Source organism: Hyla sarda, chromosome 5, assembly GCF_029499605.1.
Source record: "Hyla sarda isolate aHylSar1 chromosome 5, aHylSar1.hap1, whole genome shotgun sequence".
Lineage (NCBI taxonomy): Eukaryota > Metazoa > Chordata > Amphibia > Anura > Hylidae > Hyla > Hyla sarda.
Window position 1 is genome coordinate 106,914,502 of NC_079193.1, and position 26,141 is coordinate 106,940,642.

The following is a 26,141-nucleotide window of genomic DNA, read 5'->3' on the forward strand; positions in this document are numbered from 1 at the left end:
CTCTTCCTCGGACCGTGTAGGTTAACAGTGCCCTGGCATAAATATCTGACAAGCATATTTTACACTCCCATGTCCCCACAGTGGTATCTACAAAACTTTCATATGCACAATGGCCCGCATTTACTATTCTAAACCCGACTTGTTTTGTCAGGTTTTTTTTGGCACATTTTTGTCTGCGACATGTTGCAGATATCGTGCGCCAGTCTGCGACACGATGTGACATTTTTTCCGGACGGACCCGATGTGGATTCTCCCAAACCCGAAAAAGGGGGCGTAACCCGACATTTCTGAGCTTTCCCATGTATTTATAAAGGTTTCCAACCCGAATTTGTTGAATTGTTGCGGATTTTTTCCCGACAACTCAGAGGAGTTGGTAACCAAAACCAACAAAACCCACGTGCGACAAACAGGATGCGACATAATAATAAATACCAGTGGAAAAAAGCAGTCGGGTAAGAAAACAAGATGGACTTACAACCCGATTTTCTAAGTAAATGAGGGCCAATGAATACAATATTGGGAGTGGGCTCTGTAACCCCAGCATCAACTGGAAGAAGTAATGATAGCTGTTTACTCAGACTACGCTGACGACGAACATGAGATATGGGTTCTTCTATATATTTATTGTTTGTGTTTTTGTGTTTTTATACAAGAATCTTTATATATGATTCTGGTTTTATTTGAAGATAGAACTCAATAATTTTGTTGGTTTTTATTGGTACTGAGTACTGTTATCCATCCATTCTATTTATACATTACATCTGTGGAGGACTGTAACTGTGTAAGGCTGGGATCACACACATAATTTGCAGTATTCCCTATGCTAATATGCTTTTCTTGACATTTTAACTACTTTTTTAGGGTTATAATACTTAGACTGGACTCACATACAGTATTTTGGTCAGTAATTTGGTCAGTGTTTTTAGCCAAAATCAGAAGTGAAACCAATACAGAGAAAACCGTAATAAAAGGATTTCTTTGTTATGGAACCACTCCTGGATTTGACTAAAAAGACAAATTAAAATACTGATCAACATAATGTCCCATATTTATTAATCAGCCAGAAACCCTAATTGTCTGCCCCCCCCCCATAGCAAGCAATTACAGTTAAGCTTTCATTTTACAATAGTTTGTTAAGATGTGAAAGTTGAGCTGTGATTGGTTGCTGTGTGAAAAAAACAGACAATTAGGGTTTCAGGCTGATTGATTAATCTCCCCTATTGTGTGTGGACCCAGTCTATATGTTACTTTAAAGTCTATAGCAAATTATTGAAAAGCTAAAGCTTTATCCTTTGATAAGAAAATATCCTGTTCTTGCTATTTATTTACAAGATGCACCACAAATTAGGTTGTAAAGCATGCTGGTGCTTTGCTTAATTTTTTTTTTTTTACTAATGTTAGATGATATGTTAGACAAAGCTATAGATTGGGACTTGGGCTTTTTCTTTGTGAACTAAAAATTGTATGCAGGCTTCCCTCTAAATTAAAGGGGTACTCTGGTGGAAAACTTTTTTTGTTTTCAAATCAACTGGTGCCAGAAAGTTAAACAGATTTGTAAATTACTTCTGTTAAAACATTTAATTCCTTCCAGTACTTTTCAGCTGCTGAGGAAGCTGAGTAGTTAATTTCAGTCTGACCACAGTGCTCTCAGCTAACACCTCTGTCCATGTCAGGAACTGTCTGGAGCAGGAGAGGTTTTCTATGGGGATTTGCTCCTACTCTGGACAGTTCCTGACACAGACAGAGGTGTCAGCAGAGAGCTATGGTCAGACAGAAAAGAACAACTCAACTTCCTCTGTACTTTACAGCAGCTGATAAGTACTGGGAGAATTAAGATTTTTTTTTATAGAAGAAATTGCAGGGTTTGATGAGTTAAAATGTAAGCCGGAGGTATCTTACCTGCTTCTGTGTAACAAGATCGCTGGTCTCCTCGTGTGGTCCGCCTCAGGCAGACTGTAGAAGCAGATGACATTTTGATTCCTTTTTCAGTGCTGCTTATGCTATTCTGTTTGTGCCATTATCTTTTGACTACAATCAAAGAGACCAATAGAGACTGCATAAAAATTTGCTAAGTTACTTTATAATCTACTTATAGGCAGTTGTTTTTTTATTTTATTGAATGGTAGTGTTTAGATCAAGAATGGGTATAAGCTTAACTCCTTAAGGACTCAGGGTTTTTCCGTTTTTGCACTTTCGTTTTTTCCTCCTTACCTTTTAAAAATCATAACCCTTTCAATTTTGGACCTAAAAATCCATATTATGGCTTATTTTTTGCATCACCAATTCTACTTTGCAGTGATATTAGTCATTTTACAGAAAAATTCACGACGAAACGGAAAAAAAATCATTGTGTGACAAAATCGAAGAGAAAATGCAATTTTTAATTTTTGGGGGCTTCCATTTCTACGCAGTGCATATTTCGGTAAAAATGACACCTTATCATTATTCTGTAGGTCCATATGGTTAAAATGATATCCTACTTATATAGGTTTGATTTTGTCATACTTCTGGAAAAAATCATAACTATATGCAGGAAAATGTATACGTTTAAAAATGTCATCTTCTGACCTCTATAACTTTTTTATTTTTCCACGTACAGGGCGGCATGAGGGCTAATTTTTTGCGCCGTGATCTTTTTTTTATTGGTATGTTTTTATTGGTATGATTTTTGTTTTGATAGGACTTTTTGATCACTTTTTATTCATTTTTTAATGGTCTAAAAAGTGACCAAAAATAAGCTTTTTTGGACTTTTGAATTTTTTTGCGCGTACGCCATTGACCGTGCAGTTTATTAATGATATATTTTAATAGTTCGGACATTTACGCACGTGGCGATACCACATATGTTTATTTATTTTTTTATTTACACTGTTTTATTTTTTTATGGGAAAAAGGGGGTGATTCAAACTTTTATTAGGGAAGGGGTTAAATGACCTTTATTAACACTTTTTTTTTTTGCAATTTCACCGTGGCGGTCCCGAACAGCCCGACTGACTAGCCGGGATAGTTTCACTTTCACTTTAGAAGCGGCAGTCAGCTTTGACCGCCGCTTCTAAAGGGTTAATACCGCACATTGCCGCTATCGGCGATATGTGGTATTAGCCGCGGGTCCCGGCCATTGATGAGCACCGGGACCGCCGCGATGTGATGCAGGGTCGCAGCGCGACCCCGCTTCATATCGCAGGAGCCGGCGCAGGACGTAAATATACGTCCTGCGTCGTTAAAGGGGTATTCCAGGAAAAAAACTTTTTTTTTTTATTATATCAACTGGCTCCAGAAATTTTAACAGATTTGTAAATTACTTCTATTAAAAAATCTTAATGCTTTCAATAATTATCAGCTGCTGAAGTTGAGTTGTTGTTTTCTGTCTGGCAACAATGCTCTCTGCTGACATCTCTGTCTGTCTCGGGAACTGCACAGAGTAGAATAGGTTTGCTATGGGGATTTGCTTCTAAACTGGGTGGTTCCCGAGACACGTGTCATCAGAGAGCACTTAGACAGAAAAGAACAACTCAACTTCAGAAGCTCATAAGTACTGAAATGATGAAGATTTTTTAATAGAAGTAATTTACAAATCTGTTGAATTTTCTGGAGCCAGTTGATATATATAAAAAAATGTTTTTTCTTTTAACCCCTTTGGGTTTTTCAGTTTTTGCACTTTCGATTTTTCCTCCTCACCTTTCAAAAATCCTAACCCTTTCAAATTTGCACCTAAAAATCCATATGAAGGCTTATTTTTTGCACCACCAATTCTACTTTGCAGTGACATCAGTCATTTTACCCAAAAATTTACAGCAAAATGGAAAAAAAAATCATTGTGCTACGAAATTGAAGAAAAAAATGCAATTTTGTAACTTTGGGGGCTTCCGTTTCTACGCAGTAAATTTTTCGGTAAAATGACACCTAATCTTTATTCTGTAGGTCCATGCAATTAAAATGATACCCTACTTATATAGGTTTGATTTTGTCGTACTTCTGGAAAAAATCATAACTACATGCAGGAAAATGAATACATTTAAAATTGTCATCTTCTGACTCCTATAACTTTTCTATTTTTCTGCGTATGGGGCTGTATGAGGGCTCATTTTTTGCACTGTGATCTGACTTTTTGATCACTTTTTATTCATTTTTTCATTATATAAAAAGTGACAAAAAATATGATATTTTGGACATTGGAATTTTTTTGCGCATAAACCATTGACCCTGCGGTTTAACTAATGATATTTTTTATAGTTCAGACATTTACGCACGCGGCAATACCACATATGTTTATATTTATTTTTATTTACATGTTTTTTTTTTTTAATGGGAAAGGAGGGGTGATTTGGACTTTTATTAGGGAAAGGGTTAAATTACATTTAATAACTTATTTTACACTTTTTTGCAATGTTATAGCAGTTGCTATAACATTGCATACACAGATTGCCAGCACTGTTCACTGCAAAGCTATAGCTTTGCATTGATCAGTGTTATCGGCGGTCGATTGCTCAAGCCTGAATGTTAGGCTTGGAGCAGTCAATCGCTGATCGGATGTGTCGGAGGAAGGTGAGTGACCCTCTGCTCGGGTCCTAGTTGATCAGGACACCGCATTTTCACTGGGGTGGTCCCAATCAGCTCCACTGAACTGCTGGGAAGGTTTTACTTTTGTTTTAGACGCAGTGTTTTAAACGTGGCGTCTAAAGGGTTAATAGCGCACGGCACCGCGATTAGCCCCGGGTCCCGGCTTCAGTTACATGCCGTGACTGACCCGATATAGCGTTATATCGCAGGAGCCGGCCACGGACGTGTATATTTACGTCCGTGGTCGTTAAGTGGTTAAAGCTGGCATGAACCACATAAATCAGTGAAAATTTGTTAATGCCACAATGTACCATTTTATTCTTATACTAAAATATGATTTCTATTGTTTTCTACATTTTACAAAAATATTGTTATAAATTCAAATGTCAATTTTGCTGTTTATAAAGCTATTGAATGGATAGGCTGAATAGTTGTGAGGAAGTGAGGATGCTTGTTGTTATGAAATGTCCAGTGCGCTTCTTTGCTATAATTTTCATTCCGGACCCTTCACTTAACACTTTTTGCACGTCTCTGATGTGCATCAGCAACTTATTAAAGGGGTTGTCAGAAATAAAATAAAAAAACAGGCCTTTTTTTTTCTTTCAAAGACCTCTCCCTGTGTGTCTCCACTTTGGGTGTGGTTTTACAACTTGGCTCCAACTTAGAGACAGACAGGGAGAGGTCTTTGAAAGAAAAATTAGCCAGTTTTTTTTTTATTTATTCCTGGATGACCCTTTTAAATAGGTGTGCTGATGTATGCTGCAATGTGTTCCCAGAAGGCCTATTGAATTTAGTGGACCAAACATAGTCTTAGGCTATGATGTACGTGGGGATTCTTCCATTCTATTATTTAAAACCATATGGAAAATGTATGTAACAGTAATAAAACCTTTTAATTTGATGTGAAACTTTATATTTGTTTATTTTAATTGTAGGGTGCTGTGATAACACCAACAATGGACCATACCATGTCAATGCAGCCAGCAAGTATGATGGGCCCTCTAACACAACAAATGAATCATCTCTCCTTGGGGACAACCGGAACAGTAAGGCTTTTTTTTTATACCAATTATATTATCAACCTACTAATGCACCATCATGCCTATTTTCATCATGAGCAAATGTTATTTTACCATTTATGAAGGTGTGCAGTTCAAAACAAAATTGGACCTACTGGACCTACCTACTGAAAGGCACTCTATACCAATGTGCCTGGAAAAACATCAAATAAAAAACAACAGTCAGTCCTCAGGGTCTAGGGGGAAGGGAGTCAGTGCAACTAAAAATGTATGCTTACACCATTTGGATAAAAAATATATTTATATTTATTAGAGGAGGCCTCTTGGTAGAAAATAGACGAATAGATGAAACATTTACTTTCAGGAGAAATTTGTGAAAAATATAGTTCTGAAAGATTTAGGAAGTTGAAGGTGAGTAGCGACAGGGTTAATGTCCCCCACAGAAAATGGAGCTAGCTCAGCTCCTGAGCTCGCTGCATAGTTAGTTAAAGGAGTACTGCAGCCATAGACACTTATCCCCTATCAGCAGGATAGTGGATAAGTGTCTGATCCCAGAGGGGTCTGAGTGCTGGGACCGCTTGCAATCTGCCGTACGGGGACACAGCATTACCCAGCTAATGAGGTCGACGACATGCCCCACCACCATCCATGCAGCTTTATGGGAGACAAACGTTGCATCTCCGACCTCTCACATAGAGATACATGGAGGGGGTGAATCGGCCACGGCGTCATGCTGCGGCCGACATGCCTCCTGCAATCAGACACTTATCCTTTATTCTACAGAGAGGGGATAAGTGTCTGGCTGCAGATCTCCTTTAACACCCACATGCTATACATTTATGTACTGGGCCATTAACAGGTTATAAATGCCATAAAATAAAATAAATAAAAAAAATTGCAGAATTATTGTTTTCATCATGCCTCCCATAAAACAATACAAAGTGTTCATATGTATGATATAATAGCACCAATTGAAGGGGTACTCCCATGGAAAACTTTTTTTTTTTTTTTAAATCAACTGGTGCCAGAAAGTTAAACAGATTTGTAAATTACTTCTATTAAAAAATCTTAATCCTTCCAGTACTTCTTAGCTGCTGAATACTACAGAGGAAATGGTTTTCTTTTTGGAAAACAGAGCTCTCTGCTGACATCATAACCACAGTGCTCTCGGGTGACATCTCTGTCCACTTTAAGAACTGTCCAGAGTAGGAGAAAATCCCCATAGCAAACATATGCTGCTCTGGTCAGTTCCTAAAATGGACAGAGATGTCAGCAGAGAGCACTGTGGTCATGATGTCAGCAGAGAGCTCTGTGTTCCAAAAAGAAAACCATTTACTCTGTAGTATACAGACCCTAAAAAGTACTAGAAATATTAAGATTTTTTAATAGAAGTAATTTACAAATCTGTTTAACTTTCTGGCACCAGTTGATTTAAAAAAAAAATAATAAATAAATTTCCACGAGTGTACTGCTTTAAATTTATAGCCTGTCCTGCAAATTAAGAAAACAAATATGATGACAGGAAAAACAGATATTTTCACATGTTTTGTATTATGCAAAATAATTAAAATGTAGTAAGATACTGGTTTGGGCCACTCCCAAGGGTATTGTCTTAGCAGCTCCCTAGTTTCCAATCCCCCTTCCCTGTGGATTTGGCCTTTGTTCCAGGGGTTGCAACCTCTGAGGATGATCTTGGTGTAGATAGTGGCTGGCCTGGCAGGGCACAAGATGCTGTGTGAGGAATCAAGGGAACCAGCAAAAATCCCCAAACAGCATGATGCTGACACCACCATGCTTCACTGTAGGGATGGTCTTTGGAGAAAAGTTGTACTGTTGCAGCTCAGCACCACCAGTTTGACACTTCAGCTGCAAATGAAGAGCAATCATCAAAACTAAAGGTAGGGTTAATTTTTATCCCCATAGCACCTATGTGCCAGGATCTGCAGCTCTGGACCTGATATAGTGCTGACAGATTCCCTATATCTGAAAAAAAGGAGTTCAAATAGACAAGGAATCAGTTTGGAAGATTTACTAACAACATGTGCCAGTATTTTAATGCAAGTTGCACAAAAACATGAAGTACATTGCCGGCACCAAATTTATTATGCGCCGAAGAAGTTTCAAAAATATGTAGTAAATAAAAGGACTTAAATGGACACTCTCATTAAAACTATTTTTGCTATTGCACTCCGTATGGTACATAAAAAATCTTTCTACAGAACTTTGCTTAAAAAAAAATGAAGTTTTCAATGTTTTATTTGTGTTAAAAAAAAGCTGCCACTAGATGTCTCTCTACTTGTCCAGAGATGTTTTGCACAGACTTTGGACTCCTGCTGGCCTGGCAGAAGTCCAAAATCAAGAGATGCTGATGGGGGTGTTTGCAGCCAATCCTAGCTCATCTCACATACTGAACTGCTCTAGGCTATGTTTAGCAGAGTGAGGGAAGAAGTTCTCCCCTGTATGGCTTCAGATGATGTCACACCTGCTGGGCAACGCCCCTTCCCAGTCTTTGAATCTGACTGAGGCTGAGCAGAAAATACAGAGCAATATATATATATATATATATATATATATATATATATATATATATATATTGTAAGGATTCCTCCTTGGGGATTAGCTCTGAGATCGTCCTGGTCACTTGCCATGGGACACGTTCCTCACAATAACACCACAGACCACAGTTCCGCATACAAGTCTGGCTCCTCGCCAACTTTATTTCCACAGGTTGCAGGTAAAACAAAACATAAACAGGAACAAAATAAAGTCCTAGACCGTCTGGTCACTGACTACACATATCAGCATGCCCTGACTACGAACTGGTGAGCTACCCTCAGCCAGTTAAACATGTGACTCCTGCAACCTGTTACTCACAGTTCACACCACTTCTTGGACCACTCGCAGCGCCTTCTGCGTGTTACCTAAACAGGGTCCGTGTGTCTCCCCCTCTAACAGCCAGCATACTGTTTTCAAGGGAGAGCCCCAACTATTCTGTTTCCTTTTCTTTTAAACACACTTTCCCTTCCTGATACCTCATTAATCAGGCCACAGGTGGAGCATTGTCCAGAGTTAGCTAGGGAAATACACCCTTCCCTTGCCACACTGCCACAAAATATATATATATATATATATATATATATATATATAAAACTCAATGGGCCTCATTTACTAACATGATTCCGACTCTTTTTGTCGGGTTTTGCGCCTAAATTCTGTCACAGGGACCATGCGACAGAAAGTGCAACAGAAAAAAAAACCACAGAATATGAATCACTCTGAGTGAAAAAAAAAACCCTACAAAATGGGTGTTTTTTTTCGGAAAAAGGGGCGTGTTCCCTCAATTTCATACAAAATCACTCGTCTTTTCTGAAATCACTCCAAAAATCATGTGAATTTTCTGGGAAGAAAACCTGACACTTTAAAGCATGTATAAAGTTTCAGAAAGTGGAGTAAATTCTCTGGCTGTTTGCTCCTTTTCCTGCCTCGTCTTTTTGAAGCGATTCTTACTTGTAATTATTTTTTTTTTTTTAAGCACAATTAAATTATTAAGCAACGTTTTAACCTTAGCGAGTCTTTTCAACATGTATTTTTTTTTTTTTTGGACTTTAGCAATCCAAAAAAGTGTTGGAGATACCTTTTTGATTAAAATTTCGCAGGGTACCATTAAAAAAAATGTAAATAAAAAGATACAGTAGTGATGGAAAAAATAGTATTTAACAAAATGTATCTTTTTAATAACAAAATTTGTATAAATTTTTAAACAGGGATCAATTTATGTGTGCGGGCAGGGCAATAAAAATGTAGCCGATAATAATAAAAATGCAGTGTGTGTGTGTGTGTGTTTTTCACTTTTTTTCAAATTTTTTTAGGTAGTACTACTTCTCCCAGCATGGAACACACTGTTCCATGATGGGAGTAGTAGTACCAGTACTAATTGACAGATCGCCTGTTACGATCCTTCTGTATAATGAATAGATGCGAGCGGCCGCTCTTCTATGGTCCCTTGCACTGCCGTATATATACACCTTTTCATATTTCCCACAGAGAGCTGTGATTGGCCAGATGGTTCCAGCCAATCCTAGCGTTCTGTGGAAAATATGAATAGGTGTGTATATACTGTATAGTTCACTAGTGCTTAAATGGTGTGGGGAAAAGATGAAGATATATACGTAACTATGATTCTGATTGCCGCCTCGTATAATAATGGGTCCCTGTTTCCCATATAATAGTTAAAACATAATAAATAAATATATATATAGTGGCGCAACAGGTATAGCTAAAATAATAATTATTAATTTGGCTACTTGTTTAAAAATGACACAAAATATTGCACACAGCCCAGGTATTGGATCGTCCCTCTGTCAGTAACATATATATATATATATTTATTAAAAGCTAAAGGAAATATTTTATGGCTGTAAAAATATTTATAGAAGTAGGCTATACGCACCTATTACAGCTATGCTGGTTTGTATGTGGCGAATTCCCCTGATAAAATCGTGAAGGAGGTAGTATATGAAAATAAGGTGCGTCTATAGGAAATAAAGGTAATTTGTTACCTCTAGCAACTAAGAAAAATGAACACTTGCATTACTAGACAGATCGCAACAGGTGTCAGAAGTTACACTCTCTGCGATCTGTCTATTAATTCAGGTACTACAGTTCCCAGCATGGAGCAGAGTGTGCTCCATCTTGGGAGTAGTAGTACTTGCAGTTAAGGACAGATCACAGCGGGTATCACTACTGACACCCGCTGCGATCTATAGCAAAGATGCAGAGTGGCTCTATACAGCGCTCGCATCTCTGCACTATACTCCGGCCACTCGCTCATTCATATTTCCCTCAGAGCTGTGATTGGCTGCAACCATCCGGCCAATCACCACTCTGGGCGGAAAATATGAATGAAAACATGAGTGATGTGAATTTGTTGTATGGGGATGCTTTGTTCTTTTGCAGCACTGGAGTCCTTCCTTCTGGAGCCCTCTTTGCTGTACCAGATCTATATTTAGTTCAAATCAAATGTAAAGAAGTGCTGGAGTTTTGTTTCATTGTAACAAGCTGTTTGCAGATACATTTGTGCACAATGAGGAACGGGATTCCTGTCTGGGGATGCACTTGTGTACTGGGGATCGCAATCTCTTGAAGTCTGAACAAAGAGAAGACAGCTCCGGTTCAGATACATTCCGATGGGGTCTCCCTGGATCATTGTGAAGGTATATGAGGAAACCTTACAGGTTAGATTGAGTGTTGCAGCTTTCCTGGTTTGGAATCAGCAGGTGTCATGTTGATTCTTGTCTGCCGGAGTCTTTGCATTTTTGCAGCGCTGGAGACCCTCTAGTTATGGCCCACCTTGCTGTGCATGGTATCTCATTCATGATTCACACAATTAGTTATGTGGATTGCAATGGTATATTATAGAGAGTCGATTATTTATATCTCCCATGTTTTTATTTGTATTTTTATGTAGTGCTGGAGACCTGGAGTTCAAGTCCACTTTATGAGTTCCCTCTAGTTTTCTTTGGAGTAGGGGCTGTTGTGTAGTGGGAAAAAGGAGTTATTCGGCAGAGTTATAATATAGGTCCAGGGTAGAGTCTCACTATATGGTCTCCTCATACTGATGCCACCTCCAGGCTTTGTCATTGTGCCGTTCTGCGGCAGTGATTCTAAAAGTGATGCCTGTAATCTGCATGTCATACTGAATAACCATATTATTTCACTACCCCAGCACACTCCATATGCTTGTTAGAACAAAGCAATTGAGGCTATTTGTAGGCCAGACATAGCTGTTTTTAATATAGATGCACCACAAAAAAATTCGGACCCAACCAAATTTTTCCCGAAAATTTGGTGAATTGGCCAGATCAAATTTTTCTAAGGTTCGCTCATCTCTAATATGGACTTCAATTCCCCCATTTGTTTTGCATAATCATCATAAAAATATGTATGTATACTATCTCTGATTTCTCATAATTTAGATGCTAATTCTAAGGTGGGAGATTATTTGTTCAAATCCTCTGCTATTTTCTGTTCATCCAATAAGTCAGAAAGTTGTTTCATATGTTAAGGGTCCTGATCTTCTCATTTTCTCAGTGGTACTTAATGTTGACCTCTATGGTTTCTGACAGTCTCCTCTCATTCTGATTGTACCCGAGCTGGGGCATTGGACAAAGATTTATTTGGTATTTCTATTGAGATCCCCCAGGATTCTAATGCTTTTATGCCTTCATTCAAAGAGTGAATGGTATGCAATATTTCTCCCCGTTGGATTATCAAGCGCGTTGGGTAACCCCATTTATACTTAATCTGGTGATTTCACAATGCCAGAGTTATGGACGCAAGCTGTTTGTGGAGTTGTAAGGTAGTTGCTGATAGGTCCGTATATTCTGAAATTGAAAAGTGAGTCTCAGGATTTAATCATGACTGCTTCCTTTATATGATAAAAATGTATCCTAGTAAGGACATCTTTATTGATATCATCAGCCAAGTGCTTTGGTCGTGGGACGCTATGTGTTCTGTCCAGAAGCAAGTCTCTAGGGGACATCTCAGGTAGTAATGCTTTTAGAAATTCTCCCACATATTGGGGAAGATCTTTTGCGAAATAGATTCTGGTATACACCGTAGTTTGATATTGTTTTGCTGAGACCTGTCTTCCAGGTTGGCAACTTTTGCCCACAAAGCATGCAAATCCCTTTCTAAATCATAGTGGGCATCAAGCAGAGTATTATAAGAGGTAACTAATTCAGTCAGCTTCTGTTTAGCATGGCCTACTCTGGTTTCCACCTCTGTTATAGCAGCACTGACAGGTTGTAAAGCAAGGGTTAATTTAGTAGAGATGGAGCTATCAAGCAAAAGTAGCATATGTTTCAGTGTTACCTCTGTCACCAGTACCTCTGATGCAGGAGTTGAATAGATGACATCCCCTTGTTGCTTACTCCATTCCTCCTCCATACGGGGAAACCCATCCATGGTCCGGCCAAGTAACACTGCTGATGAATCGAGATGCTGAAAAACTGCACCAGCGGACTCCGTCGGAGACGCTGCATCACGTGGACGCATCCAGCCACACTGTGTCAGAGGCCTCCGAGTTGCGTCTTACGCCCCTGTGGCATCTAACCCAGAAAGCATCGAGACACTGCGATGGTAAAGAGGCTCCAGCAGGTGCAAAGGGAGACGCAGTGTTGCCGGAGTTCCTGTATCTGTCTTCTGCGCAAGAAGACTATGGCCCTGCCACCATCAGCACCAGCAGGCACTGGGGAACCGAGGAGGTGCCGGACCTCTGACAGGGGTAAGTTATGTTGCGAATCTGCTGTAGTGTTCACACCCGCTCTGACTTGCACAGTCTCTGCTGTGTTATCTTGGCTTGTGTTATTACTTCGCAGGGCATCAAAATTGTGACTTTTGTAGTTTTTTCCATCTTTACTCTCCTCTTTACAGGCATACTTGTTGTAGGGAGGATTACGCTATTGATGCTAGAATTAATCGCTCGATTCCGGGGTCCTTATTTGTGGTTTAGTCGCTTGATGTCATTTAGTATCGGAGATCCTGATTCACTCAACCACCATGCTCCACTCTGTTAGCAAGCCCCCCCCCCCCCCTGCTGCTGATCACGTGTCACCCATCCACTGGACAACTCATCCTTAGGGTACATTCACACATACAGCATCTGCTGCATATTTTGTGCAGCAATGTTGCTACCCATTGACGTTAATGGATAGCAAAATTAGCTGCAAATAGTAGGCAGCAAAAATACGCAGAAGATCCTGTATGTGAATGTACCCTTAGGGTGTATTCACATGTACAGTATCCTGTGCACATTTGATGCACAGGATTCCATGATGCAGATTTGATGCTGTGTCCAGTCATTTAGTTTATGTTAAATCTGCAGCTTCAAATATATATTCACAGCTATTCTAAAGATTTGTCTAACAGATGTAACAAGTGATATCATTATTAGGAATAACCAGATTCAGTGTAACTTGCTTTTCAGCATGACTCACCCAAGAAATGTGTACAGTTTGCACCTTTACCTTTCCTTGAGATTAGGTAAGGAGTACAGTCTCTCACAAATTCAATACAATCCTACTTAAGTACCTTATTAGGTTTGGTTCCCAGTACCATCTTTATGTTGATGACATTTCACTTCTATTTGGCTTTTTAGATAATGAAAAAATGAATAAAAGCGATCCAAAAAAACAAAAACAAAAACGGTACCGCTAAAAATTTCAGATCATGTTGCAAAAAATTAGCCCTCATACCGCCCCATACGCAGAAAAATAAAAAGTTATAGGGGTCAGAATACCCGTGTAAATTTTCATGCATGTAGTTATGATTTTTTCCAGAAGTACGACAAAATCAAACCGATATAAGTAGGGTATCATTTTAATCGTATGGACCTACAGAATAATGATAAGGTGTCATTTTTTACTGAAAAATGTACTGCGTAGAAACGGAAGCCCCCAAAATTTACAAAATGGCGTTTTTCTTCAATTTTGTTGCACAATGATTTTTTTTCCATTTCGCTGTAGATTTTTGGGTAAATTGACTGATGTCACTGCAAAGTAGAATTGGTGGCGCAAAAAATAAGCCATCATATGGATTTTTAGGTTCAAAATTTAAAGGGTTATGATTTTTTAAAGGCGAGGAGGAAAAAACTAAAGTGCAAAAAAAGAAAAAACCTGCGTACTTAAGGGGTTAAAGGGCTTGTCCCACAATCATATATTATATTCACTGCATAGGACAGCCACTTACATAGAATTGTGCCGCCGGGTAGCCAAAGTGTACAGAAATGTTTACCTATGTTACTGAGCGAAGTATTTTTGGACTTTCGGTATGAAAATAATAAATGAAAATACCCCTTTAACAGCCTCTACGTCTTCCACTTTTATTCTTCCTTATCAAAACCTGATGTTTCTACTACCATGTATAACAGTTAAATCTTTCTAAGACTCCAGCCCACTGGCTTAGGCTATGTTCACAGGCTGGAATGTCCACACAGAGAATCTCTGTGTGGACATTCTGGACATAGTCTCAAAGACGGCTATGCATTCTGTGTAGTCTCCACACAAAGTATGAACGTGCAGACATGGAAAATTGTTTAGATATGGAAAATTGAATTTCCGTGCTGGAAACCACTGGCATGGAAATTCCGCCATGTGCACAGAGCAGCAGAATCCCGTTGAATTCAATGGGACTCTGCTGCAGAGGAATTTCCGTGACGGATTCCAATGTGGAATCTGGCACAGAAATTCTGCTGTTTGAACATCGGCTTAGAGTTAAATATCAGTCTGAGCTTTAAACAAGTCTTGACTATGATTTTTTTTCCAGCACCTTGGTGTCACAGGGAATTAGTAATAAGATAAAAATGAATACGATCAAATTGCATTCAAAGTCATTCATTGGCTGGTTTTATTAAATTATAGCTAATATTATTGTTTTTTTCTGTGTAGTATATGACCACTGCTGCACCTATGCAAGGGACCTATATTCCCCAGTATACTCCTGTGCCTCCAACAGCTGTTACAGTTGAAGTAAGTATTTCCCATATAATCAACTTCTTCTATTAGATTAAGTGTCATTTGTTTATCATCTCATTCACCCGTTTGAATGGATACTAGGGCTGTATTAGCTGAATAATATGTTATAAAACAAAAATACAATGTTTTTTTATTATATAGGTCTAAGAGGACTATGGGGGACATTTATCATTGTTGCTTTGGTAAGCAAGTTCTGAAATCATTTTTTTTGCTTTAGTTTTGCTTATGTGCTACATATTTAACATACTAACACAAGAGGGTTGATAAATTTGGAGCACATAAGCAAAACAAAAAGGTGCAGTTGAGACTTGCCTATGTGCAACATTCTCACATCATAAATTTGTGACCATTGCAAAGCGAAAACTAAACTTTGCTTACGTAAGGCTGTTTGTAAAAAAAAAATTGCCACAAAAAATGCACAAAAAAGTGCTTAGTCGCACGTGTGCTTGGTGCGCAAAGTAACCTTGATAAATGTCCCCTATATCTTTGTGAGATCAATATTTCCAAATGATATCAGGCTTTTTACTGTCTTGCTTTCATTAGGCTACAGCTACTATACAAAATGGATCATACTTGGCTTTTCTTTTTTTTTCTTTTAATAGGGTGTTGTAGCTGATACGTCTCCTCAAACAGTGCCATCTTCATCACAGGAAGCAAGTGGACAGCAGCAACAACTAAGTGGAGAGACGAATAATGAACATACATCGGCATACTCCTACCAACAATCCAAGTAAACAACTGGTAAAGTAGCCACTTATTTTCATGTAAAACACCGCATTTGATTTAACAATGGGCTAGATTTACTAAAAATGTCCAATTTTTTTGACAGTGCAAACTTGGACATTGGAGATTTTAAATGCACCAGATTTATCACAGTGTATGATGTATAACAGGATGATTGAGAAATTTGGTGTACCTGAAAAATGTCCAAGTTTATACCAACTATTAGCTGGACTTAACCCCATAAGGACCCGGACTTTTTCCGTTTTTTTTCATTTTCAATTTTTCCTCCTTAACTTATCATAACTCTTTAAAATTTTCACCTAAAATTCTATATGATGGCTTATTTTTTGCGTCACTAATTTTACTTTCTAATGACATTAGTAATTTTACCCAAAAATCTACGGTGAAATGGGAAAAAAATCAATGTGCGACAAAATTGATGAAAAAACACTATTTTGTAAGTTTTGGGGGCTTCCGTTTTTACACAGTACATTTTTCAGCAAAAATGATGCCTTATCTTTATTCTGTAGGTCCATACGGTTAAAATGATACCCTACTTGTATAGGTTTGATTTTGTATCACTTTAGAAAAAAATCATGAATACATGCAGGAAAATTTGTACGTTTAAAATGGTCATCTTCTGACCCCTATAACTTTTTTATTTTTCTGTGTTCAGGGTGTTATGAGGGCTTTTTTTTTGCACCGTGATCTGAAGTTTTTAGCGGCACCATTTTTATTCTGATCAGACTTTTTGATCACTTTTTATTCACTTTTTTGTGGCATAAGAAGTGATCAAAAATGCGCTATTTTGGACTTTGGAACTTTTTTTGCGCGTACGCCATTGAACGTGCAGTTTAAAAAGTGGTATATTTTTATAATTCGGACATTTCCGCACGTGGCGATACCACATATTTTTATTTTTATTTACACTGTCTTTTTTTTATTCTTGGAAATGCCGGGTGATTCAAACTTTTATTATGCAATATTATAGCTCCCATAAGGGGCTATAACATTGCATTAACTGATCTTTAACAATGATTGACCCATCTCCATAGGAATGGATCAATCAGTGTTTTTGGCGATTGAATGCTCAAGCCTGGATCTCAGGCTTGAAGCATTCAATCGGCGATCGGACTGCAGGCTGTTCCAGATGCCGCGATTATACAGTGGCGATCCCGAACAGCTCCCTGAGCTAACTGGCATTTTTCACTTTCGTTTTTAGCCGTGCGGCTCAGCTTTGAGCGCGCGGGTCCTGGCTTCACTATGACGCCAGGCCCGCCGCGATATGATGCGGGGTCACCGTGTGACCCCGCGTTGTATCGCAGGACCGGGACCCAGGATGTAACCATACGTCCTGGGTCCTTAAGGGGTTAATGTGTACCAAATATATTAAAATACACTGCTCAAAAAAATTAAGGGAACACTTAAACAACACAATGTAACGCCAAGTCAATCACACTTCTGTGAAATCACACTGTCCACTCAGGAAGCAACACTGATTGACAATCAATTTCACATGCTGTTGTTGAAATGGAACACACAACAGGTTGAAATTATAGGCAATTAGCAAAACACCCCCAATAAAGCAGTGGTTCTGTAGGTGGTGACCACAGACCACTTCTCAGTTTCTATGCTTCCTGGCTGATGTTTTGGTCACTTTTGAATGCTGGCGGTACTTTCACTCTAGTGGTAGCATGAGACGAAGTCTACAACCCACACAAGTGGCTCAGGTAGTGCAGTTCATCCAGGATGGCACATCAATGCGAGCTGTGGCAAGAAGGTTTGCTGTGTCTGTCAGCGTAGTTTCCAGCACTACCAGGAGACAGACCAGTACATCAGGAGATGTGGAGGAGGCCATAGAAGAACAACAACCCAGCAGCAGGAACGTTACCTCCGTCTTTGTGCAAGGAGGAGCACTGCCAGAGCCCTGCAAAATGACCTCCAGCAGGCCACAAATGTGCATGTGTCCACTCAAATGGTCAAAAACAGACTCCATGAGGGTGGTATGAGGGCCCCAGGTCCACAGGTGATCATTTTTTTCTCAAATACATTAACTAAATATTTATAAGAATTCCTAAAACCGAGATCTATGAAATTACCGTTGAATTCCATTCACTGTACTGTATGTAAAAGTAAAGAAATAAAAGCTTCTACCATAGGTTTTCATTAGACTTAGAGCTACTGAGCCATTTTGAACTGCATGAATTTCCAAATTTAAAGGTTTTTACTGGTCGGGGTCTGAATGTTCAGACCCTGATTGAAGATGAGTATAAGCAGATAGAGAGCCGTCCTGCCACAAACTCTTCTCCTAGCTTTGTGTCTAACAGACCTTGATGGCCCCATAGACTTACTCATTGGAAGGCCACCAAGGCCACATGACACAGAGTCGGCTCATTCTTTTGATCAGTTGAGGTCTTAACACTTAGGTCGAGACTGATGAAAACATTTTGATATGTCTCTATGAGATATCAAAAGTCTTTTGAAATAACAGGTACTTACAAAGGCTGTCTTACCTGTAAATGATTTAATTGCATTATGTTTAGGACATGTAGGGGCTGTCCGTTAACTTTGGTCAAAAATATCCAGAAATCAAAAAGGACGTTATCAGACCCGCACTTCCATAAAGTTCTAATGTACATTGGCCCAGATATATCAATCTGCATGAGACATAAATGTGTTGTCTTTGTCCATAACAACCAATCACAGCTCAGTCTTTATATCTCAATTTGACCTGGTAAAAAAAAAACCTGAGCTCTGACTGGTTGCTATAGGCAAAACATATACATTTTTGTATCGTATTCTACACAAAACTTTTGCTAGACACTTAAAATGTTTTTCCAACAACTTTCCATAATTAAATCACAGTGTCTATGGTCTCATAAAGAGGAGTATATGATTTTTTAAAGGTAAGGAGGAAAAAATGGAAGTGCAAAAATGGAAAAATCCTCGTGCTTAAGGGGTTAAACATAAACTATACTAGAATCTTAGAATATTTTGTATGCTCTTGAACATTATAATTATTTTTTTGTATTAATATGTATTTTACAGATACAAACAGGACTGAAGAATGTTGGTCTGAAAACCTTGCCTTGAATGGAGACACTTCAGAAGAAGTTGACTTCCTCTTTGCACAGGCATCAAACAGAAGCTTTTTTTTTCCTTTTTATTTTTTCTAAATTGCTCAACAGTGTTTTTTATGTGCTGTGCAAAAGCAAACAAAAACAAAACAATGAAAAGAAAATTGTTCAGTTATGTAGTTTGACAATTTTATTTTTGCTACTCTTTCTTAATGAACACACACCAAGAAAACGCAATGCTGGGTTATTATTTCATCTGGAAATTGATAAACATTGTAATCTGGAGATGTACAGCAGATAGTACAGAGATTTGGGAACAGTGAAACCGACGTCAAGGGGCAGTACTTCAGATGGAACCATAACTGTCTTCCTTTATTATTAAGCTAAAACATTCTCTTTCTTGTATATTGTTTCTGATTTTTTTCACTTTTATTTCTTTTCCATAGGAATGATTATCATGAATTCTAATTGCCTTAATTTTAAGGACGTCAAAAGATCCCAGAGAATTTATCAGCAATCATATGGGACATAAGGCATGAGATTCAGCATTTTAATTGTACCCCACAACTGTTGCTGACATTTCAAATGGGTTTATAGGGTTGACGTATATGTACAGATAGAGATGAGGAAAATTTCTTCTTTTGAAGAAACATTTTGCTGGAAAAAAATGTGGCATCTGCAATTGGAAACAAATTGGACTTCTATGAACATTATTGTAAATGTTAATACAAAAAATATAGTTAGCTGTAGCTTTTTACAGTGGGGTTAATGGACTAAAAAAAAAAAAGAAAAGAAAAAAAACACAATAACTGCATCTAGGGGTCATGCAGTTTTTTGTTGAATGCTGTTTTTTTTATTTCATTTTCAAGTTTATTTACAAAGTGTGACTGCTAGCAAAAGGCATTAGTGCTTTCTATCTGCAATCTTTTTTATAAGCTTTACGAGATTTTTAGTCAGCTTTGCTTGTCATATTGCAAAAAAAAAAACGAAAACCTTAGTAGTTGTAAAATTAGGAGTTTATGGGTAAAAAAAATTGCGAAAAAAAGCAATAGCTAGAAGAAATTGTTGACAATTTCTGTTGTATTTCCGAGTTGTGATCAAATGCAGCCTTTGGATGGCCAATTTTATACCAAAGATGAAGTGACACCCTAAAGCAGATCTGAAGACAGTGTTTTGGTTTTACTTTATTTTTTTATTTGATCTACATGGCCGGACCAACTCTTTCTTTTTTCAATGTTTAAACAATCTTCCACTAGTATTGTGTTTTATGTATGTAGTATTATTGTCTGAATAATGGCAAGTTGGTACAGCTGAACCCTGTTGGTTGCTTGTTGATGTTATGACAGCTATCATTTACCTTTGGCATCTAAGATCTTGTTTCTAATAATATGACATTCTTTTTAAATCTTCCTTATTTTTCTAGACCTCTTAGTAGCTTGTTAATTGGCAACCTATTTTGTTTACATTTAAAGTATTGTCTGTCATTTTTAGATGAACCATTGACAATCAGTTTCTTGGTATAACAGACAATATGCTTTGGTGCATTAAAACTCATATTTTTCTCATTGCATCAGTAACTGCTAAAAGGGCTGAAGACACGTAATGGAAACTACCACCAACTTTGTGTTTTTTTTCTTTGTAAAGACATGACCCATTTTAAATATGCTTAGGTCTGGTCAGGTTTTTGGCCATTGGAGATATTATAAGCTAATTTACTTGTTTCACAATAAATTAATTAATTAATAAATGCACCAATTTTGTTAGTATTGAATGAATTGGAACTAAAAAGATGGACACATTTTGGTGGCAGTTTCTTTTTCCCTCAGAAAATAAAGCCCTTTTTACAATGTTGTTTATATTAAAAAGTATAAAGTAGGCTTTCTACACACTAGCATGTTTTTTTTTTTTTTTATAACAGTATAATGACAGCTACAGATGTGTCCTTTCTTAACTAATGTCTATGGCCCGGTTTGCACTACGGAATTTCCAAGTGAAATTGCGTTTTGAAATTCCACTGAGAAATTCTGCCGCACAGGGTGCCCAACAAAGTTTTTGAGGTGGACTTTCTGCCCTAAAAATCTGCTGACGGCGATGGCTGCGCAGTCCTATGACTATTTTACCCAGAGCTAGTGCACTCTGAATCTCCGGAAATTCCAAAGTGTCAACCCAGTCTAAGATTTACAGTGTGAGGTTACCAAGTTTTTATGAAGTTTCATTTCTTTCTGAGATGTAAATGATGTGTATACGTGGGCACCAAGTGATTGTTATGTCTATCAAGCTATATGTTGAAACAAAATCCAATTATTTAAAGAGGCACTCCACTGCTGGACATGTTATCCCATATCCAAAGGTTAGGGGATAACATATCTGATCGCGAGAGTCCGGCCCCTGGGGAGTGAATTCCGTGCAGTGCCGGATGACTGGCGATCACAGCTGCCACACCCCCTCCATTCATGTCTATTGGAGGAGGCGTGACGGCTGTGTACTAGCCATCATGCCCCCTCCCATATATATAAATGGAGGGAGTGTGGCGTGACATCACGATCACATAAGCCCCAGGTTTCCGTGACCTTAACACCATAACCCCATCACGGGGGTCACGGGGGTCCCCAGCGGCTGGACCCCACAATCAGACATGTTATCCCCTATCCTTTGGATAGGAGATAACATGTATAGGGGGGGGGAGTACCCCTTTAAATTACAGTGAATTCAGACATTTCCTTTCAACTAACTTTAAATTCAAAAGAAGTTACACAAATTGTGTAACTTTCCTGTTTTGACTGTTTTCAGCTTTCCAACTACCTCCAGCTGCAGCAAGGGGACTGGAAGGCAGAAATTAGGAGATGGGTATACCCCTTTTACATAAAGCTCTTATCAGATTTCTGCCAGAATTTAGTTTTTTTGATGGAAAAAAAATGATACTATTCTTGTTAGTGTCAGAAGCCCTGATGAAATGCAAATAAAACCAATGTGAATGTAGCCTATAATATATTTTCTACCTGACTGCTTAGATGATCAAATAGAATAGATCTGACTAGCCCAATAATCCATATTATGGAAATCAGCAACACAGTGTCCTATTGATATTGATGATGTAATTATCCATTTTGTAAGCCATTCACAAAAAGACTTTCAATTCAAAATGAATTTACACAATTTCATTGTCATTAACAACGGCACCTTAAGAAACACTAACTGCTAAAAGTTAAACAAGAAGTATATAAGTAAAGGTATGGGCTAAAGGTTAGTAAAATCCCCTTAATTCATCAAATTATAAAGGGGTAGATTCATCAAGACCTGTGCTGAGGAGAAGTCAACCAGTTGCCCACAGCAACCAATCAGATTGCTTCTTTTATTTTTCAGAGACCTTTAAAAAATGAAGTGCTCTGATTGGTTGCTATGGAAAATTGGTTTACTTCTCCTATGCACAAGTTTTGATGAATCTCCCCAGAAATGTATAATTGTCTGTTTTGTAGGTCCTTTCAAAGGTACTTTATGAAATGACTTTTCATTCTTTCTAATTACCAGGCACCTGCTGTGCAAGCTCAGACAAATTTTAGGTAATATTCACAAATGCATAAAATGAACATGTCTTCAGCTTTCAAATCCATGATGCAAAGTTATAATACTGGGTAAGCATTAGATAATCCCCTCACACTTTGCTATCCACCCCCCATTGCAGCATATTAACGCCCCCTGGAGACCATTGGGGAGATTTATAAGTTGCCCACAAAGTAGCAACCAATCAGATCACTTATTTTATTTTAAAAGAGGCTTGTTAAAAATGAAAGAAGCAATCTGATTGGTTGCTATGGGAAACTGGTCAAAATTAATCTTCACAGGTTTTGTTCATTTTCCCCCATGTGACTTATGATACAATATCTCTTGCCCCATGAAATTCTGGAAAAGGTCAGGGGCAACAGTAAAATAAAAAGACTTGCACTACAGCACTTATGGTTGTGGGACCCGTATCGGACAAATTGGTCAACAGAGGTAATAGAAGCATATTAACCAGTATTATAACTTAGTATCATAGGCTTATAGGCTGAGGGGAAAAAATTAACATTTGTTTCCAAGTAAAATTGGGAACAAAATTGTTATGTGATAATGCAAATATGTGACTGAACATATCTATGCAGACGGCATACACAGGTCCTGAAACTATTAGTATTCTGAACATGGAGAAGATGAAAAGTAAAACTGAACTGAAATGCCATACATAGTCAATGCTTGTCCCTATCAATTCAGAAAAACGTTGGCTTATTTTTTCTATGTCATTGTTTCTTTATTTGCTGAGGAATTGTTGACTCCATCATAAGTGATCCCCACTGTCACTGTAATAGATACCATGTTCATGTATTTTATTATGCCCCCACCTGAAAATAAAGGGTGCTTTGGCAGGCAGTGATATCATTTTGTAACTCTACAAATAATGTGGCTAAAGATACATTTCCAAAATCATGATATCAGTCCTCTCATATATGAGTTTGCAGTCCATCAAATAATAGTGTATCATACATGTAAAATAGGTAAACTGGGGCTGCAAAGCGTTCATGTGATTGTGTTGAAGTAGAAAAAGTACAAATTAACATTTTGGTGGCGCTCCCCTTACCCCTTGGATTTGTAATACAATTATATCATGATATATCCTGCCTATGGTTCAGCATCTTGTACCTGCAGCTTTTTTTTTCTTTTTTACGTAAAATACATTGTATATAGGCACATTGCTTTTTTTTTTTTCAAAGCCTCAATAGTTATGATGATCACTTAGTGTGTGGCCAATGGTTAAGAGGAAGAGACTTCATGTCTGGTTCTAAACCTGCTGCTATTTTTACTTGTGTGTAAACTAAACATCTATCCACTTTAAGCTGCTATTGGAAGATTCTCTATTTAAGAAAAATCATGCCTGGGGCATATTTTTTTCTCTAAAACTGTGCTGTGTGTAATGGTGACATACTGTAAATGTTTGCATTGTTAAAGTTTAGAAAATGTTCCAATATTTTTATTTTTTTTTATTTTTCATTCACTAGAACTTTTATTTAAAAATAAATATATTTTGTGTTCCAGGTCATATAATTTTAGAAATATGTAAGGGCTAAATATACCATTGGGCGGTGTATAGAATATAAGGTTAATACTGTAAGTGATTAGAGGTGTTTGAAGAAAGCTACTTTTATGTTCCAGTTACATTTGCCATTGCCTTTGAAGTGTCATATTTTGTAGTTTTATATGTATCCATGCTTTCTGAAATAGAGCTTTCCATGTCAAATTACCCAAGTGTAAATTTAGCATTAAATTGTTCTTTATGTCAGCATGAATTAAAAAAAAAAAAAAAAAAAAAAAAAGTGAAAAGAGGTGAATCATTTACCTTGCATCTAGTTTTGTGATTACCAGATGCAAGTCCCATGGAGAAAAAAATAAAACATAAATGCAGCTCATTTTCAAACATTTCATTAAGGAATCCAAAATGATGAAGTTCTCAGAAATAAGAAAAATCTACATCCGAGGTTGTGTAACTTTCTAAACGTGTGTTACTGCATTAACATTTCTAAACTCATTTTTGAAGCTTATCCACCCAATAATGTTGATGTCTATCTTAACAAAATTCAATTTTTCAAAAAAAAAGAAAAAAAATTCTGGATAATTATTTGCTAATATTATCTATCATATCTCTGCTATAGAACTCATATTGTTAAACAATACAGTGTCGTCTGACTATCACTATTAAGACTTTAGGAGCTTAAAGGGGTATTCCAGGAAAAAAAAAATTATATCAACTGGCTACAGAAAGTTAAACAGATTTGTAAATTACTTCTATTAAAAAATCTTAATCCTTCCAATAATTATCTGCTGCTGAAGTTGAATTGTTCTTTTCTGTCCGGAAACAGTGCTCTCTGCTGACATATCTGCTTGTCTTTTTAACTGCTCAGAGTAGAAGAGGTTTGCTATGGGGATTTGCTTCTACTCTAGACAGTTCCCGAGACAGGTGTCATCAGAGAGCGCTTAGACAGAAAAGAACAACTCAACTTCAGCAGCTCATAAGTACTGGGAGGATTAAGATTTTTTAATAGAAGTAATTTACAAATCTGTTTAACTTTCTGGGGTCAGGTGATATGTAAAAAAAAGTTTTTTTTCTGGATAACCCCTTTAATACACACGGTTATTATGTTAGTATTAAGTTAGCTTTATGGAACTTAAAGGGTTTCTCTGGTGGAAAACATTTATTTTTTTAAATCAACTGGTACCAGAAAGTTATACAGATTTGTAAATTACTTCTATTTCAAAATCTTAATCCTTCCACTACTTATCAGCTGCTATATGCTCCACAGGAAGTTCTTTTCTTTTTGAATTTATTTTCTATCTGACCACAGTGCTCTCTGCTGACACATCTGTCCATGTCAGGAACTGTCCAAAGCAGAGCAAATCCCCATAGCAAACTTATCCTGCTTTGAACAGTTGCTGACATGGACAGAGGCGTCAGCAGGGAGCACTGTGGTCAGACAGAAAAGAAATTCAAAAAGTAAAGAACTTCCAGAAGCTAAAAAGTACTACTAGGATTAAGATTTTTAAATAGAAGTTATTTACAAATCTGTTTAACTTTCTCGCACCACTTGATTAAAAAAAAATAAAAAAAATTCCACCGGAATACCCCTCATATTGATGGCCTATACCTAGGATAAGCCTTCAATGTAAGAACAATAGGGGTCTGACCATCAATCAGTTCATTCTAGCTTTTGTTTGAGCAGTGTGGCTTCTCATCACTTACGCAGCAGAGTGCTGTACAATCAGAAGCAGCTGGTTCAATTCACTTAAATAGGACAAGTTGCAACACTAGGAACAACCATTACTGAATTTATGGCCCTGTTCCTGGTTATAGACAAGCAGGATGCAATGCTCTGCTAAGTCCCCTTTAAAGGGGCTATCAGGAAAAGAAAACCAGAGCTAATTTCTTCCAAAAATAGCACCACCCCTGTCCTCAGGTAGTGTGTGGTATTACAACTTGGCGCCATTCACTTCAATAGAACTGAGCTGCAATATCACATACAACCTGAGCATAGGTGTGGTGCTGTTTTTTTGTTTTTGTTTAGCTTTTTTAAGAAATCAGCTCTGTTTTTCTAACTCCGGATTAGAATTGTACCACCATCCATATGATGTTGATGTGCTTATACTAAGCATAGGCCCCCAATTTGTGTCCCTACTTTAAAAAGTTTTGAAATAATTAAATAGCC

At 37.7% G+C, this 26,141-nt stretch overlaps 1 protein-coding gene across 1 annotated transcript in view; it reads left to right on the forward strand.

Annotated features, from left to right (window-relative positions):
• Window positions 1–24,691, forward strand: part of RBMS3 (RNA binding motif single stranded interacting protein 3) — a 763,640-nt gene extending 738,949 nt beyond the window's left edge. The window contains exons 11-14 of the mRNA XM_056520078.1: window positions 5,496–5,606; window positions 15,026–15,106; window positions 15,715–15,853; window positions 18,884–24,691. Of these exons, the coding sequence (XP_056376053.1) occupies window positions 5,496–5,606; window positions 15,026–15,106; window positions 15,715–15,846 (324 nt within the window). The 3' untranslated portion in view covers window positions 15,847–15,853; window positions 18,884–24,691. The remainder of the gene's footprint in view (window positions 1–5,495; window positions 5,607–15,025; window positions 15,107–15,714; window positions 15,854–18,883) is intronic.
• The last annotated feature ends 1,450 nt before the right edge of the window (window positions 24,692–26,141 follow it).